Here is a 17,221-nt window from a genome sequence, read left to right on the forward strand (position 1 = left end):
TAATTAACATTCTGACCATTAGAAGAACTTCAAAGTAAACAATGGTACTAGTACCAACAAACAAACACTATGCCATGGAATGTTTCAGTATTAATTGGTTTTTATTTCATTATACTCTAAGTTCATAAAGGAATGAAGAAATTGTGGAGAGGATCCAGAGGTGAGTGACAGGTCTGTAGAATGCTCCTATGAAAACAGATTAACTGTACGTAGGCTTCAAAAATTAGCTGATAGGCGAAAATGAGGAGCATGAGAGAAGCATTTAAGTTATTAAAGGAGTTTTATAGGATTGACACTGAAGCCTGTTTCTCACTACATGACAAGAAGGGAGAGAACATACGGTATATGAATGTGTGTATACTCCAAATAATAACCTTAATATGAAGGTCGAAATGTAGAGAAATGAAAGTAATTAATCTTAACACAGTAGTAACCTCCATAATTTATCAAAATGAATACAGATCACTATGTAACATTAAAGGAAAGGATACAGAGGAATAAGTTTATTAAATAGTTAAGATATATGCTAAAATACTGAAGAATGGAATCAACCATGTTTTAGAAAAGAAAGATTGTACATAGATCCTACATTCATCTTTAAACTACTAATTGAACAGAGAAAAGAATTCAACTTATAAATGCATTTAGCACTCACAGATTATAAAACAGCATTTGAAAGATATCATTACTACTATTATACAGTATCTCCATGGAAGACCCACACTAATCTTTATACTCGCAAAACTAATCATACCTCTCCTTAAACTCATCCACCAATGACCCCTAGTTCTGTGACTATCTGTCATATATTAAAAAATTTCCTTTGCATCAATTTTATAAAACTCCTTTAATATCTTACAAGATTCTATCATGCCCATCAGCTAACTTTTGTAACCCCCACCTATCCTCATAGGAAGCATTCCACATGCCTCTCACTATCAAATCTGTGTACAGAAGTGAAGATGTGGCCAAATCATACCTTATAAAGAGGGATAATAACTTTCCTATCTTTTATTTGTTGCCATGTTTTTCAACATCCAAGTACTCCTTTGAGCTATCTATTTTATCAGCTTTTGTAATATACCCCCTGTACACCATTATTCTTATCAATTTCTTGCAATCCAGTACCATCAATGTGCTACACCATATGTAACCTTTTCAACCCAAAGTAAATAACCTTACATTTTGTAACATTAAACTGGCAATCATTATTATTTGCCCAGGTTGCCAATTGCCCCCACTTATAGCTTTCCCTATATTGATAATATACAAATTAAAGATTAGTGGCCCTAGTACATAATCCTGAGGTACTCTGCTAGTCGCTCTCATTCTCCTAGATTCTGCTCTCTCTGGTGTCTGTCAGCCACTCTCCCTATCTATGCTACTAGTTTCACATCCATTCCCATTTACTCCAACTTTTGTAATAGTGGTAGTCTGTCAAATGCCTCTGTACAGTCCAGCAGTATCATGGTGTATCCATTTCCACTGTCAGTTGATTATAAACTGTGAATAAATCACTAAGACCCTTTACAAAGCCATATGCCCACTACAAAATATCACATCCCTATCCACCTGCTGTTGGATTTTTTACCTTTAACCACCACTCCTGATATTTTAATTGGTCTGTAGTTTGTGACATCTGTCTTTATGTAATGAAACGATCTTACTATCTTTCCACTCCCCTGGAACCCTACCAGTGCTGACACTTAGACTGAATAACTTCATCAGAGGCAGTGCCAATTCTCTTGCACATTCACATAGTAAATGGACTGACATGCCATCCAGTCCTACTGTTGTATTCACATTCATAGTTTTCAATATGTTTAACACCTCCTGTTCATTTACCTCAATTTTGATATGCATCTGTCACATCAGCAACTGCAAAATCTCCACCCAGATGATACATATTTGAAAAATGATCACTCATCAACTCAATTATTTCTTTTGTGTCTGTCACCTTCCTACCATAATCATTTTCCTCTTATTTGTTGCATAACAAAAAAAACTTTTGGATTTACTCTGGCTTCCTGCTTAGCTAATTTTCTCTCATAACCTGATTTGGCCTTTCTTAATATACTACTTGTGAGTATGCTAATCACCTTTTTCTTTCTATTCCCTCCATAATGTTAACCTTTTTTTTACAACTCTTGCCTTCTCATCCACTTAATTTATCCTCCTAACCTTGGGTATGCAGTTGGATACTGCTTCTCTCAACTCACTCACATACACACACATATATATATATATATATATATACACACACAAACTCTTTGGTATATTAAAAAAAACACTTAAATTTATTAAACCACTCTATAGCCTGTTTTAATATACCAAAGAGTTTGTATATATATATATACAAACTCTTTGGTATATTAAAAAAAAAAACACTCTATAGCCTATATGAGAAAACAGTAATAAAATCATAGTCAAGAAGAGAGCCAAAACATTTAAAGTAACAGAAGGACTTAGACAGGGATGCTCCTTATCACCAGTATTATTTGGAATAAGTATGAATGAAATAATCAAATGATTAACCAACAAAGAAGAAATCCAAATAGATCATAACTTTATCTTAGATACCTTACTCTTTGCAGATGACAAGTGATATTTGGAGCAACTCAAGACGTGTACCAAGTGAATTTAATAATAAAATAATATAGAACTTATTGATTTGATCTCTCAAGAAAAAATGCTCATTCAAACTAAAATAATCTAAGTCAATAATTTTAATTATTTGGGCTACAAATTAAATTCTAATAAGATTTAGACATCTGTCAATGAAATGGAATAATAAAACATTCTTAAGTATTCTGCAATTGAGCAGGTTCTTCTCTTAGTAGCAAAAACTTTCCTTCCACTCTCTTCTGTTCTGAGTCTTCTCTTTCAAGGTGTACCTGTGTCCATTCAGCATGTCATCTAGTATTGTTTTCCTTACTCTTCCTCTGAGTCTTTTTCTGTCTGTTTTTCCTTTGATGGCATCCCTGATGATTTCATTTCCTCTCAGAATATGTCTGATCTAGTTTCCCTTTCTTCTTTTACTCTTTTTAAGACCTCTTCATTAGTTATTTTATCTGTCCATTTGATTTTTTCCATCCTTCTCCAAATCCGCATATCAAAGCTTTCCAAAATCTTAATTTCTTTTTTCTTCAATGTCCAAGTTTCAGCTGCATAGAGGGCAACACCCCACACATAACATTTTATTAGGCTTCTGAATAAATTCCATTTTCTATTAAAGGCATCTCTTCCCATCACTATTATACACCCTCTGTCCAAAAAGAAACCGAACTTTTCAAAAATAGAAGAAACTAGTGGAGCCACCTGTTGTATCTTTTTGTTGTCGAAAGCGGCAACCTTCATCAGTGTTGTGCCAAGAGGGGACGGTGTGTTTTGACGAATGGTCAGTCGTCACAATATTCATGCAGTATGCGATGCATTCTCGCAATCAATCGCTTTAAAATTTCAATATAAAATTCACCATTGACCATTTGGCCAGGAGGAATGAATTCTCTGTGGATAATGCCTTTGGAATCATAGAAACAAATCAGCATTGTCTTTACTTTTGACTTCTTCAAGCGATTTTTTTTCAGATGCCCCTCTTCTGGTGGTCTCCAATCAGCATTCTGATGCTTTGTTTCGGGCTCATACTCAAAATACCACATTTCGTAACCAGTAACGATCATTTCAAGGAAGTTTGAGTCCTTGCGACATTTAATTCAATACTTTTTTGGTCGTCGGTCAACTTGTGGGGAACAAATCGCGAATTCAATTTACGAAGGCCCAATCTCTCGGTAAAAATGTACACAGTTGGTTTTGGAATCCCCAATTCATCTTCAATCAATCTCGCAGACGATTTGGGGATATGCATGTTAAATGCTATGTATATTCTAAGCTCTAAATTTAAATTGCAATTACACAGTGTTAATTTCACCAGGAGAAATTTTTCTCTTGTCATTTCAATTTCTGGATTACATTCTTCATTTAACCAGCATCAGAGATATTTAAATTTTGTCACTCTTTCTATTTGTTTCCTGTTTAAAGAAAGTGCTGAATTAAGAACTGGTTTTTTGCCTTATGATCATGAATTTAGTTTTGGTGATATTTATTCTTAATCCCATTTGGTCACTCTCTTTGTTCATTAGTTTGAGAAGATTTTGAGGATCCTGAATATTGTCAACCAGGAGAGCTGTCATCTGCATATCGGATTGATGATTTTACCATTTACGTTAATCTCTTCCTTTTAAGAATTTTTGAAATATGGCTTCTTTGTATATGTTAAAAAGGAGAGGCAACAGCACGCATCCTTGCCTTACTCTTCATTTGATGTTAATGGAGTCTGTAATAATGTCATCAACTAGAACAGATGACTTTTGGTTCCAATGATCCTGATGTTTTTACCAGCTAATCCAATCATTTTAATATGTTGGACTTTGTCAAATGCTTTCTGGAAGTTGATGAAGCAAATGATTACCTCCTTGATTTGGTCACTATATTTTTGGAATAATGTAAAACTTGACATGAATTGGTCACCAGTTCACTGAAGAACAATGCAACAGCACCTGCTGTACATGATAATGCCATGTGTAATCACAGCAAACATACTATCCATCTCCGGTATGATGATTACGTAGTTTTGAATAATTTAGCTATGAAAGTTTCCAGAACTTAACATTGTTAGCAGAGCTAATCTCAGATGGTATGGTCACTTAAAGAGAATGGGAGATGAAAGATTAGCAAAACAAGTGTTCTCTACCAGGTGGCAGTAAAAAGATCCACAGGAAGACCAAGTCTGTGTGTTAGCCGAGTGGCTATGTCCTTTGCAACCAGGGTTCGATTCTCGTCATTGACATGAGGAGCTCAGGATCTTTCTCAGATATAGCCAAGTTAGCCGGTCTTGGATGTGGATTGCAGAGTTTTTCTTCCCGTAAGCAGGCAAACTGACCGCATGAACACACGCATATACAGATACAGGACACACCGGGAAGCATAGGGCTTTGCCACTTTATCCTCAGGACAGCTCTGTAACAGGCCAATAGGCCTAATACAAAAAAGCAGACCAAGATATAGGTGGATTGATACAGTAAAAAGTGCCTTAGAAGACAGAAATATAAGATCTGATAAAGTTGGAGTCTTGACAGATAACAGATTGATTTGGAGAAAAATTGTTTATAGGAAGTTACATCATTATAAGTTCTTTATTTAGTACTATCATAATTTCCTGTATACCCCTTGAGGGTACATGACAGGAATTTGATGATGAAGTTTCCAGTTTGAACATAACTGAAATCAGTTAAGCTCTCATACCAAAATCCATCTAAAAAGTAACACATTAAGAGTAACAATTATAGTGATGATAAAATCTAGAAATGAAGCTATGACTTACAGTGATAGTTTCAACAGTCCTTGTCTTGCTCGACACAGTAGATGTACTAATGGTTTCGCCCATTTGTGAGAAAGGAATTTCTTGTATAGGGGAAGGTGAAGGTTTGGGACTTTGTTTGCTGGTTGGTGGAGATTCTTGACTTGAAGCTGAGGTCAGTGGCTGCTCCATTGTGTAAATTACTTTCCTTGTTTCTGTTTCTACTAATGGGACTGAAGTGGTACTATGCTGTTTGTTGGACAACATACTTGGATCATATTTAATTGTTTCTGTTTTTACAATTGCAGGCTATTGATATAAAAAACAGAGTAAATAGCAGTCATTTTTGGACAGTAAATTAAGCTGTATATTTAAAAAAATTCTTAAAATATTTTCAATACTGCTGTATTGTAGACAGAAAGATAAAAATATTGCAAGTCAAGTTATTCTTAATGGCATTCTGTAGGGTAACTATCCCTTTATGATTTTTAAAGGTTAAGTATACTTCAAACTGTACGAAAATTTATTTATCTATGAAATGTGTTCAAATTTAAATTTCATCTTTTCAATAATCTATATAGAGTATATAGTTTGGGATTATTTAAGGCAGGCTTAAAAATAGAATAAAGCAGCAATTATTCTACTGATTTCTTGTATAATGTGAGAAAACATATATTAAAAAAAAAAAAGAAGAAACGAAAAACTTTATTATTTCAAATGAACTGACAAATGAAAGTTACTAGATTTTAGAAATGGCATACTGATGTACAGCAATATTTAGTACATTTAAATATAACATCGAATGCAAAAATGTTGTGTGCTGAACAAAAATTTATAAGATAGGGAAAACAGTGGATACATTGATGTTTTGCTATACACTAGCATTATACCTAGTGGTGAGCTATAAGGGGCTCGCGCGAGTCCTTTGTTCTTGTTTAATAATCTTGTAGAACTAGAAAATACCACTGTGGACTGTATACATGCTACTAACTGCTACTTTAAATTCATATGGATTTTCTGATAACTATATAAAAATCATTTCATTGCTTTTTGTTCTGATGGAGCTTGTGTAATGTTAGGAAATAAATTAGGTGTTGCAATCAAACTTCTAGAAAAATTTCCCAAAGTTATGATTTGGCATTGCGCTCATCGTTTACACTTTGCATTAGACGATTCGATAAAAAAAAACATTAAAGAAATAATAATTTTGAAATATTTATGGATAAATTATATGCTTTTTATCATCAATCACCAAAAAATCAACGAGAATTAAATACGATTGAAAAAGACCTTGGTATCAAAATTTTAAAGATCGGACATGTGTTTGGACCACGATAGGCAGCTTGCAATTTACGAACGGCTCTTGCTTTGTAGGGAAATTACCCAGCTTTATGCAAGCATTTTGCATCGAACGATAAATATAAGGGCTTTTTAAACAGACTTCTCAATTTGGAATTTTTAAAAGATCTAGCATTAATGATTGATATCCTACAGGAATTATCATATCTGTCAGAAGCTCTATAAAGTCGCAATAAAAATATAAGGGTTAAGTTAGGCCTTTTTTTTTTTTTTGTTAAAATTTCCATAGCTCACCACTGATTATACCTGCACTGATAACTTACATTTGAAAAATTCTGAAACACTAAGAAAGCAGAAATTGGATAATAAATTCAATTTCTGCTTTCTACAACAGCTTAACTGTACTACTAACCAGCTGGAAGAAATTGCTGTAAACAGTGACCTAACACAGAATCCAATTATTTTTATGCACGTTCCACATGAATAATTGTAAATCTTCCAGGTGGAATGTGCATAAAAATTCATTTAGTTTTATTCATTATTAATAAACCATGCTTCAGACATCAAACCCAGAACTCTTTTGAGTCATTTCAGTCTTACTAAGAAGGGGCGATTCTGCACTGAGTGATGATATTCATCTACCACCTGAAGACACATTCACAAACAGTGGAATTCACACCCATGGTTGCTGGTTGGAGAGTGGAGATACTATCTGCTCAGTCAACTGGGTTGATTGACAAATTTATCCACCAGAATATCAGCTACTGATCCAGTCTTCACTTCACTCCATTCGTCACTATTATAATAGTGAAAAGCAAAATGATCTACAAAATTTTATTCTTAGGGTGAGATTAAAGTCTCCTAATATACATTTTATATATTCAAAAAAGCTTCACTCATAGTCTATAACCATAATTGTTCTCTGAAAAGGTAGCAAGACAGACCAATTTAAAAGAAAAATTTTGAAATCACCAGATCTCAAAGGACAGATACGACTCTCACCCCCCCCACTCCTGCATCGATAACACAGACAAATTACTTGCTAGAAACATAAAATCAATAAAATATATCTCCTTTGATCTTTTGCAAGAAAGACATCAGTAGAATTGTGAACAGCTTGGCAACACAAGTCTCCTCATATGTATATATATACATACACCCACCCCTATAACTGCTCGGAGGTTCCAGAATAAATATCTGTCCTACAGAGTCTTTACTCTTGGAGACTAAATGACATATATCCTACCATATGGAAAAATATTCATATCCATCATATAGCCCCTCCATTTAAAATCTTCTGAAAACCTTGAAACTTTTAGAATGTGAATGCTTTCATATTTTCCAGAACTTTTTCTGATTTCTGTATTTCCTTGCCATTATATATGGACATCTTTAAAATCATCCACTAATTACTCAAGCTTAAATGGGCTCAAAAATATTCCCACAAAAAGATATTACAAAAGTGAAATTATGAAATAATAAAAATGACAGAAAGAAGGTCAAAAATTGGAATTATGATTCGTAGTGGAGGGGACCTCCAAGTGATGGCACTGGCCCTTTTCGTTCACTTTTCTTCCTGCATTCTTTGCTCTATTTTCTCCTAAGTCTTTTTCACTATCCTTTTTTCCAGACCACCATCACTGGAATCCAATGCCCTGCTGCCATGTGTGCTGTGCGACCCATGGAAAGGAGGATCCTGGTAGTCTTGTACTACTTTGGCCCCTGCTTCGGCAAGATGGGCAGTCCTGGATAGCCCAGACAGGATCATTCAGCTAGTGGGCTTGCCCTCAAGGGTCAACAGTGTTGCAGTAAGTCTCTGACCCCATGGTCCGGGGTCGAGATTCTAGGCTTGATGTAGCACTGGTATAGCATCAAAGGTAGCCCTGACGTTCCACTCCTGAGTGCAGTTTTTGCTTGCCGGTCAGTGTGTGTCCATGGTGCCGAACCCAAAACTCCTTGAGCAAAAATCCTTCATTCTCAAACATTTCAGTGACCCTAACGCAAGTACTGATAGCATAAATACAACATATGGAAACAGAAATAAGAAACAAAAGATATATGATACTAGTATGAATGTACCAACATTTTTAATTATTCATGCAATAGGTGAAAAACCAATTCAGAAAATGTCACCCTTCTTTATTCAAAAGGGTTTAGGACTGGTAGGACCTCCCAAAACTTAAGAAATTGAATTCTGGTAATATTCTTGTGGAAACACTGTGTCAGCAACACTCCGAGAAACTACTGAGAGCAACGACAATGGTTGGAATACAAATCACAGTAACACCTAATAAAACACTCAATTCTTGTAGAGGAATGATATCAGAATGGGGTCTCCTTGATGGTCCTGATTAGATATGTTCAGAGTTTAAAGTATGAGCGAGTGACATGTGTAAGGCACATCCTGATACATAGGGATGGGCACCTAGTTTCAATCAGGAACAACATCCTTACTTTTGATAAAACTAAGAGCCTTCAACATCTATAAAAGCAGAGTATCTCATCTGTCCTGTTAAAGCATACAACCTTAATCCACTAAGATGCTTAAATAATGTTAGAAATATGGGCATGCCCAAACTGCCTGTTATGGCTCTACCACCTGTTGTAGTAAAGAGCATAATAACAAATCTTGCTCTGCAAAAAAAGTAAAGGAGATCATCCAGCTTACTCTTGTACGTGTCAGAAGTGAAAGATGAAAACAAAATATAAAAAATTAAAACAGAGCAAGACATATCAGGATGCAAAAAAGAAAGCTAGCCACCATCACCTGTTCTGAGATCCTCTTATGCTGAGAAGGTAACAATTAAAAAAGTGACAACAGCAACTCAAACTTGTATGTCTGTTTCACCATACCTGCAACTTATGATTGCAAGTGTTTCTATGTTGAGTGCATCAATCACATGACCTTACTCCAGAGACAACTTCAAAAATAGTCCCACTTGATAAAAACCCACTTATCAAAAAAAATATGGCAAATATATTAATTAAAAAATAAACCACTCAACACTCGCCCAGTAAAAATGGATACTTCGGTACCCATTGAAAGTAAACTAAACTTACCAACTGATCCCCTAACAGATTAGATGTATTGAACACTCCACCAGAGGAAAAGATGGACACTGGCTGTCCATACTTCCCCAAAACAATTGACAAATATAAATCTAACAAAGATAAGTCCACAACCTCCTGAAAACCAGAGAAGTCTATAAAATCAAAAAAAAATTGAAAATTTCTACAATGGAACTGTCGTGGGTTTCGCCAGAATATCAATGATATCAAGATGTTGCTGAAACACAAACCTTTCTGTTTCTGTCTACAGGAAACTTAAGACCCAATGAGAACCCTACCTTTAAAAATTTAACTGTTCTATGTAAAGACAGAAATTGAGGTAGTCCTGCTCATGGAGGAGTAGCTATCCTAGTGGGCAGTCATATTCTTTCCATCATATCCAATTTAATATTGCTCTGGAAACAGAAGTGATTCGGCTCTCCACAAGATATCTTATTACAGTTGTTCAATTTATTTACCACTGAGTGCTGAGTTCAATGAAATTGATCTTGAAACTGTCTGAACTCATACTTTTGATGGGTGACTTTAATAGTCGCAATACTCTGTGGGGTAGTGCCACCACTAATAGACAAAGTCGAATCATTGAAAGAATCCTTCATAATAATAATGTCTCCTTTTTAAATAATAAACTCAATACTTTCTTCCATATGCCTACCCATTCATATTCTGCAATTGATCTTACAATTTGCTTCCATTCTTCCACTGCTCACATGGATGTTGATGAGAACATATATGGAAGCAATCACTTCCCTGTTCTTTGCACAATGTCCTCACAGGAACTATGTTCACCTACATGAATACTTATATGGAAAATGGACCAGGCTGACTGGAACATTTTTTCTCATCTGCAAAATTTAATGCTGATACTGTCAGACAAACACCTATTAATGAAACGGTAAAGTATATATAACAGAGTGCTTTGTCCTGGCAGCAACAGCATCCATCTCAGTTTCCATTCTATCCCAAGCCTTTGTGGAACCCAGAATGTCAGACAACCAAAAAAGATCAACACAGAGCATGGAGTATATTTCGTAGATACATTCCTTCGGTCAGGTGGCGGCGCAGTAGTGTAGGCTCGTTTCTAATGTGCACATCTTTAAATTTAAAAAAAAAATTATATTTTATGGCTGTGTATTTCTCAGTTAGGTGCTTCTTTCAAGTCAAGCATCTTTATTTTGTGTCGAGTATTTTTGCATTTGACATAATAGTTTGTATTTGGTATCAGATTGTATGATTAGGCATCGTTGCAGCTAAGCCTAATCTCGCTATTGTGACAGTTAAATCTTCTTTGTAGCTACGTATGTAAATCCTTGTGTTAGATATTTTTGGTTATTCATATAATGACGTGTTTGATGAAACATTTTGAGAATGATATGTTATGGTGATCGTGTTCTTGTTGTTAAGCCTAATACTGCCATTCTCTGAGCATATATACTGGATGTTAAATGAAATCTATTGATTATAAGTGTATAATACTGAGATAATTATTTCAAGCAACGTATGTAAATTTTGTTAGGTATTGTTTAATGTTGTTTAATATGAGTATTTTATTTTAAACTTAGTTCAGAACTCAATATGATAACAAGATCACAGACAATTTGTTTGAAAGGGCACAATCACAGACCCACAAAATACTACTATCTGCAAGCAGCACTCTTCTATACAGCTTATTTTTAGAGAACCCAAGTAGTCATCCTGTTGTGACATTAAATGACATGAAGTTCAACGACTTAAGGTTGATGATCCAATATATGTACCATGGTGAAATTAATATTTCATGGGATATGCTTCCATCATTGTTAAAATCTGCAGAGTTCCTAAAAATGAAAGATTTTTTGGAAGTTGCTAATAAGTACAATGATTCTGTGGAAAGCATACAGCAGAGCGCTTTAGATCATGATCGTCACGAAGCAGGGAAACCGATCATTGTTCACTTGGTTGCTGAGGGTCAACTGTCAGGTGAAAGTGTGCATACGGGTGTATTGTCTTGTTCAGTGTCTGATGCTACAGTTGATTCTCACCTAACAGTCACAACCTTGGGTAGTGATGACAACAGTCCTTTCATCAATTCAGGTGAATGTGTGCATAACGGTGTGTTGTCGGTTTCTGATGCTGCAATCACGGTTTTTAGCGGTGATGATGGTCCTTTCATCAATTCAGGTGAATGTGTGCATGGCAGTGTGTTGTCGGTTTCTGATGCTATGGTTGATTCTCACCTGCCAGTCACAAACTTGGGTATGTCATCTGAGTCAGCCATTTCTTCTGTGGTTGCTGGTGATGTCAATCCAGATTTTGGATTGACATCACCAGCAACCACAGAAGATACTATAGAAACACATCTTGTGTTTCTATAGTATCCCCTCTTGAATCTGATGTCAAAGTAGAAACGAAAGACTGCAGTCCATTCCACATCTTCTAATATATCAAATGTTTTGCCTGTATTAAGTGACTCGTATGATCACAGAAGTTTTAATGTAATATATGATGATACATCTGGTTTGACTAATATCCCAAGTTTAAGTGATCATCAAGACTTCGCAGTTAGCTACCATCAGTCACATAGGGAACATACATGTTTTATACAGCCATATCCCAATGTATCGGATAGAAGCATGTGGAGTAGACTGTGTTGTGCAAGTTCTCCTGAAACAAATGAACGGGCATTTTTAAATGACTGTAATATATTTTATAATTTTGATCAGACCAAATTGTATAATCTATCTTTTAGAATTCCAATATGTTCTAATATTTTTTATGGATTAGGAAGTATGGGGGGATTAAGAATGACAGAAGTGAATATGTGCATGGAATAAATAGTGCAGAAATAGATACACACACATTGCTGGTGACAGAGGTTCAGGAACAAAAACAAGCATCAGTGGGAGTAAACGATGTCAAGTTAAAAGAAGCAAAAAAGATGTTGTGCTGTATGGGAATTCTATAATTAAGGGTGTGAAGGATGGTAGAGTAATTAAAGCATGTTATCCAGGGTCAAAGATTAAGGATATAACTAGGGCTGTGAAATTGCAGAAAGATAGAGTGAGTGAGATTATTGCAGTTATAGGGACGAATGATCTACGTAGCGAAAGATTTTCTGTAAGACGGGATTTGAAGAATTTAATGATTGCAATGAATGCAAAGAGTGAGAGTGGAAAGATCATGAGTGTGCTACCATGATTTGATTGTGATGAAATGAACAGAAGAGCAATTATAGTAAATGGAATGGTGTCCAGATTGTGTAAAAGGTTTTGCAAAGAAATGAAACTGAATATTCGTTTTATGAATGTCTGGGATGAGTTTGATAAAAGGAAGGAGTATTTTAAGAGAGATGGTTTGCACTTAAATGGATTAGGAGCATGGCATTTAGAACATTTATTGATAAAGGACAGAGTAAAGGGTCATAAACAGGGAAATGGGATTTGCTAGGGAGGCAGGTGATAGAGTTAGCTGTAAATAGTACTAAGGTCATTAATCGTTGTGAAACTGGGATTAATTGTTCGCAGAATGTTAACAGTAGACAGAGTGGGGTAATTCGCACACAGGGATATTATGGGAGGAAGGGTGTTTTGCAGTTTATGTATACCAATGCTCAAAGTATTAGGAATAAGTGTGAAGAATTTTTGTCATTACTTAGTACAACATGGCCAAAAATTATAGGAATTAGCAAAACTTTATTAACCAAGAATGATATAGTTATTGGGATTGAATGTAAGGGGTACAGTATTTTCAGGCAGGACAGAGATGACAGAATGGGGGGGGAGGGATTTTATTAATGATAGACGAAACATTAAAGCCAAAAAAGATAGAAGTACCTCACTGTGACAGGTATGTAGAAGGCAGTTCATTAGAGGCTGTTTGTTTGGTGTGAGATAGAGATTAACAAGGCGAAATATGTAATTGGTTGTTGCTATAATCCAAGGGGAATAAGGGAGAATGTAGATAGCATGTATTGGCAAATTAGCACGATGAGTAAAGGTCAAGTAATTATTATGGGGGATTTTAACTTTCGGGACATAGATTGGGGGAAGGAATGGTCACAAGGAACAAAGGAAATGGAGTTTATACAATTGTTAAGAGATAATTACCTGAGACAGCATGTGATGGAAGGGACAAGAGATTCTAGAGTGTTAGATCTGGTCATAACATCGGAGAACATATCAATAAGTAATTTAGTTACAATGTCTCCACTTGGGGAAAGCGATCATGTGGTCTTGACCTGGGAGATTGAAAGACGTACTGAATATTCTATTAAGAATGGGTATATGTGGAATTACAAGGCTGGCGATTATGGCAAGCTGAGAAGTCAGCTTTCAGCTGTATTATGGCATGAGAAATTCAAGGGGAGAGATGTTGATGGTGCGTGGGAGATTCTCAAGGAGTATTTGAAGAAAGCTGTATCAGACTGTATTCCCAGAGTCAGAAGGAGAAATCAAGTATAAGTAAAATGGATGACTAATACTATTAAACAAGAGTTGCAGATAAAGAAAAGGTTGTGGAAGACGTAAAGAAAAAGGTGATGAGCGTTCCAATGAGCAATATAAGGTACAGGCAAAGAGAGTAACCTGTATGGTAAGGAAAGCCAAAGCTAATTATGAGAGGAAGCTAGCTGATGAATCCAAAAGAAACCCTAAAGAGTTCTTTCGCTATGTGGCTAGTAAAAGGAAGAATATCCATGGAAAGATTACTTTAAAAAGTGTTGATGGTAAGGAAATTACTGAAGCTAATCAAATAGTTGAGTTGCTTAGTGATCATTTCGCAAAAGTGTACCATCTTCGTAGTGATAGTGCAGTGTCAGATGTGCCATTGACTGATGAGAGTATAGAGATAGATGAAATTGAGGTGCTTAATATATTAAAGAACCTTAATGCTAACACTGCCATTGGGTTAGATGGCATATCGGCCCATGTGTTACGAGAATGTGCAAGAGAATTAGCAACTCCTCTAAGCAGGATGTTTAATTTAAGCCTCAGTTCTGGTAAAGTGCCAATAGAGTGGAAAGAGGGGAAAATAGTTCCATTGCACAAGGGAGGCTCTAAGACTGATGTTGCAAATTATAGACCAATCAATATATCTGGAGTGGTGGTTAAGATTTTGGAGAAATTAGTTAAAATTAGAATTCAAGACTGGGTGGACAGCAATATGATACTTTATAAGGGGCAACATGGTTTTGTGAAAGGTAGGTCTTGCCTAAGTAATTTGCTTACGTTCTATAATAAAGTAACAGTGGAGTTGGATAAAGGAAATCCTTACTCAGTGATACTGCTTGACTTTGCAAAGGCTTTTGACAGGATTCCACATGGAACTCTGTTACATAAATTAGAGCAAATGGGTTTGGATCCGAAGATGGTGATTTGGATTAAAGGATGGCTGGCGGACAGATATCAAAGAGTGGTTTACGGAGGAGCTGAGTCCAGGAAAAGGCAAGTGACTAGTGGTGTACCTCAGGGCTCAGTTCTTGGTCCTCTATTGTTTAATTTGTACATCAATGATATTGGAAATACCTTGAATGGAAATATCCACTTGTTTGCCGATGATGCAAAATTGGGAAGAGCGATAATCAATTCAAATGATGTGGATATTTTACAGGATGACTTAAATAGGCTGATGCTATGGACTGAGGTAAATGGCTGTCAGTTCAACGTGGCTAAGTGTAAGGTGATGCACTTCGGGAGGATGACATCGCATGCTGTTTACTATATTAACGGAACTGAACTGCAGGAAGTTGATGAGACAAGAGACTTGGGAGTTATTGTGGACAGAGAACTTAAGTTTAAAGGGCATATTGCTAAGATTGCCAAAACGTCACATCAAATTACATGGTTGTTGTGGAACACACTAACAAGCAGGGATAGGGAAGTTATTATTCCACTCTATAAGGCATTAATAAGGTTGCATTTGGACTATTGTGCACAGATCTGGTCGCCAGGATTTCTTGGTGATGCGGAAGTGGTAGAGAGGATTCAGAGGCGGGTTACAAAGATTGTTGCAGGTCTGTGGGATGTTCCCTATGAGGATAGATTGATGATCTGTGGGCTCCAAAAACTAGCTGATAGAGGTATTTAAATTGTTAAAGGGATTTTACAGGATTGATACTGATGATATTCTTAAGACCAATGCAGGATGTGAGAGAACGAGGGGCCATCCCTGTGTAAGAGTGTGGTTAACAAGGGTGTTAGGACTAGATTTTTTACTTGGAGGGTTGTGAATGGGTGGAATGCTTTGCTAGAACTGGTTGTGAATGCTTCAACTGTGAATGAATTTAAGGAGAGGTATGACAGGTATTGTGTAAATAATGGTTAGTGTGTCAATGTCGGGTCTCCCGCGATGAGTCTTTTGACTCCATGGAGACACTGTTAAAATAATAATAATACCTCACCACATCAAACTTGAAAGCTTTCAAGCGTGCTCGAGCCAAAGCACGTTATGTGAGACGTCAAATAATTTACACAGACTCGTTGAGCTCTTTACAGGCTATCTCCTCTCAAAACAATCATGGATCCAATTTACTACATCAATTAATCAAATGACCAGTCCAAAAATTGTATGGGATAAAATCCGGAAAATGAAAGGCAGATATAGTACACATTGTCTACCTTAGACACAATGCAAGCAATATTGCTGATCCCCAAGCTATTGCAGATACTTTGGAAGAAAGTTTTGCCAGAATCTCAGCAACAGCTTCATATCCTCCTGAATTGTTAATACTGAAAGAGCAGCAAGAGAAACAGAGACTAAATATTTCTATTACCAACATTCTTGAGCCATACAATCAGGAACTAAAAAGAGCTCTTCTACTATCTCACCCTAGTATACAGTAGGGGCTGATGACATCTATTACGAAATGATAAAACTTCTTTTATGGATCTCCTTCTCTTATTATACAATAGAATACCTGCAGAGAAAGAGTTTCCAAATTCTTGGCATAAGTCAATGTCACTGCTATCCCAAAACCAGAAAAAGATCCAACACAAGCAAATAATTATTGACCCATTGCTCTGACCAGCTGTTTTTGTAAGATACTAGAGAAAATGGTTAATGCCAGACTTCTCTGGTATTTAGAAAGCAACAATCTTCTCTATAATACACAGTGTGGGTTACGTAGACATTGTTCAACTTTAGACCATTTTGTTTGTTTAGAAACTTGTATAAAAATGCATTTCTGAAGCAAGAATACCATGTTTCAGTTTCTTTGACGTGGAAAAAGCTTATGACTAGCCTGGAGATATGGCAAGTTAAAAGACCTCTATAACCCAGGTCTCAAAGGACACCTTCCTGTATTTATTAAAAACTTTTCTGTCCAGGCGAACTTTCCAAGTCAGCATAGGAAGTATGCTATCTCGACCATATCATCAAAAACATGGTATTCTGTCTTAAGTGTGACCCTTTTTGCTATTAAAATTAACTTGATCACTTAATAGCTTCTTCCCACTTCAGACAATGCTCTATATGTTGATGACCTCACAATTTACTGTTACTCACATAACATTAGGGTAATTG

General features: G+C 36.0%; 1 protein-coding gene across 2 annotated transcripts in view; it reads right to left on the bottom strand.

The window, feature by feature from the left end:
• Positions 1-17,221, bottom strand: part of cora (erythrocyte membrane protein band 4.1 like coracle) — a 316,104-nt gene that overhangs the window by 18,075 nt on the left and 280,808 nt on the right. The window contains exon 14 of one of the 2 annotated variants that reach the window (XM_090410707.1): positions 5,381-5,665. The exons of the other annotated variant lie outside the window; for it this stretch is intronic. Within the exon in view, the coding sequence (XP_090266833.1) occupies positions 5,381-5,665 (285 nt within the window). The remainder of the gene's footprint in view (positions 1-5,380; positions 5,666-17,221) is intronic. 2 annotated transcript variants of the gene reach the window in all.

Source organism: Typopeltis vanoorti, chromosome 20 (assembly GCF_054136105.1).
Source record: "Typopeltis vanoorti isolate ZY-2024b chromosome 20, IOZ_Tvanoo_1.0, whole genome shotgun sequence".
Taxonomy (NCBI): Eukaryota; Metazoa; Arthropoda; class Arachnida; order Uropygi; family Thelyphonidae; genus Typopeltis; species Typopeltis vanoorti.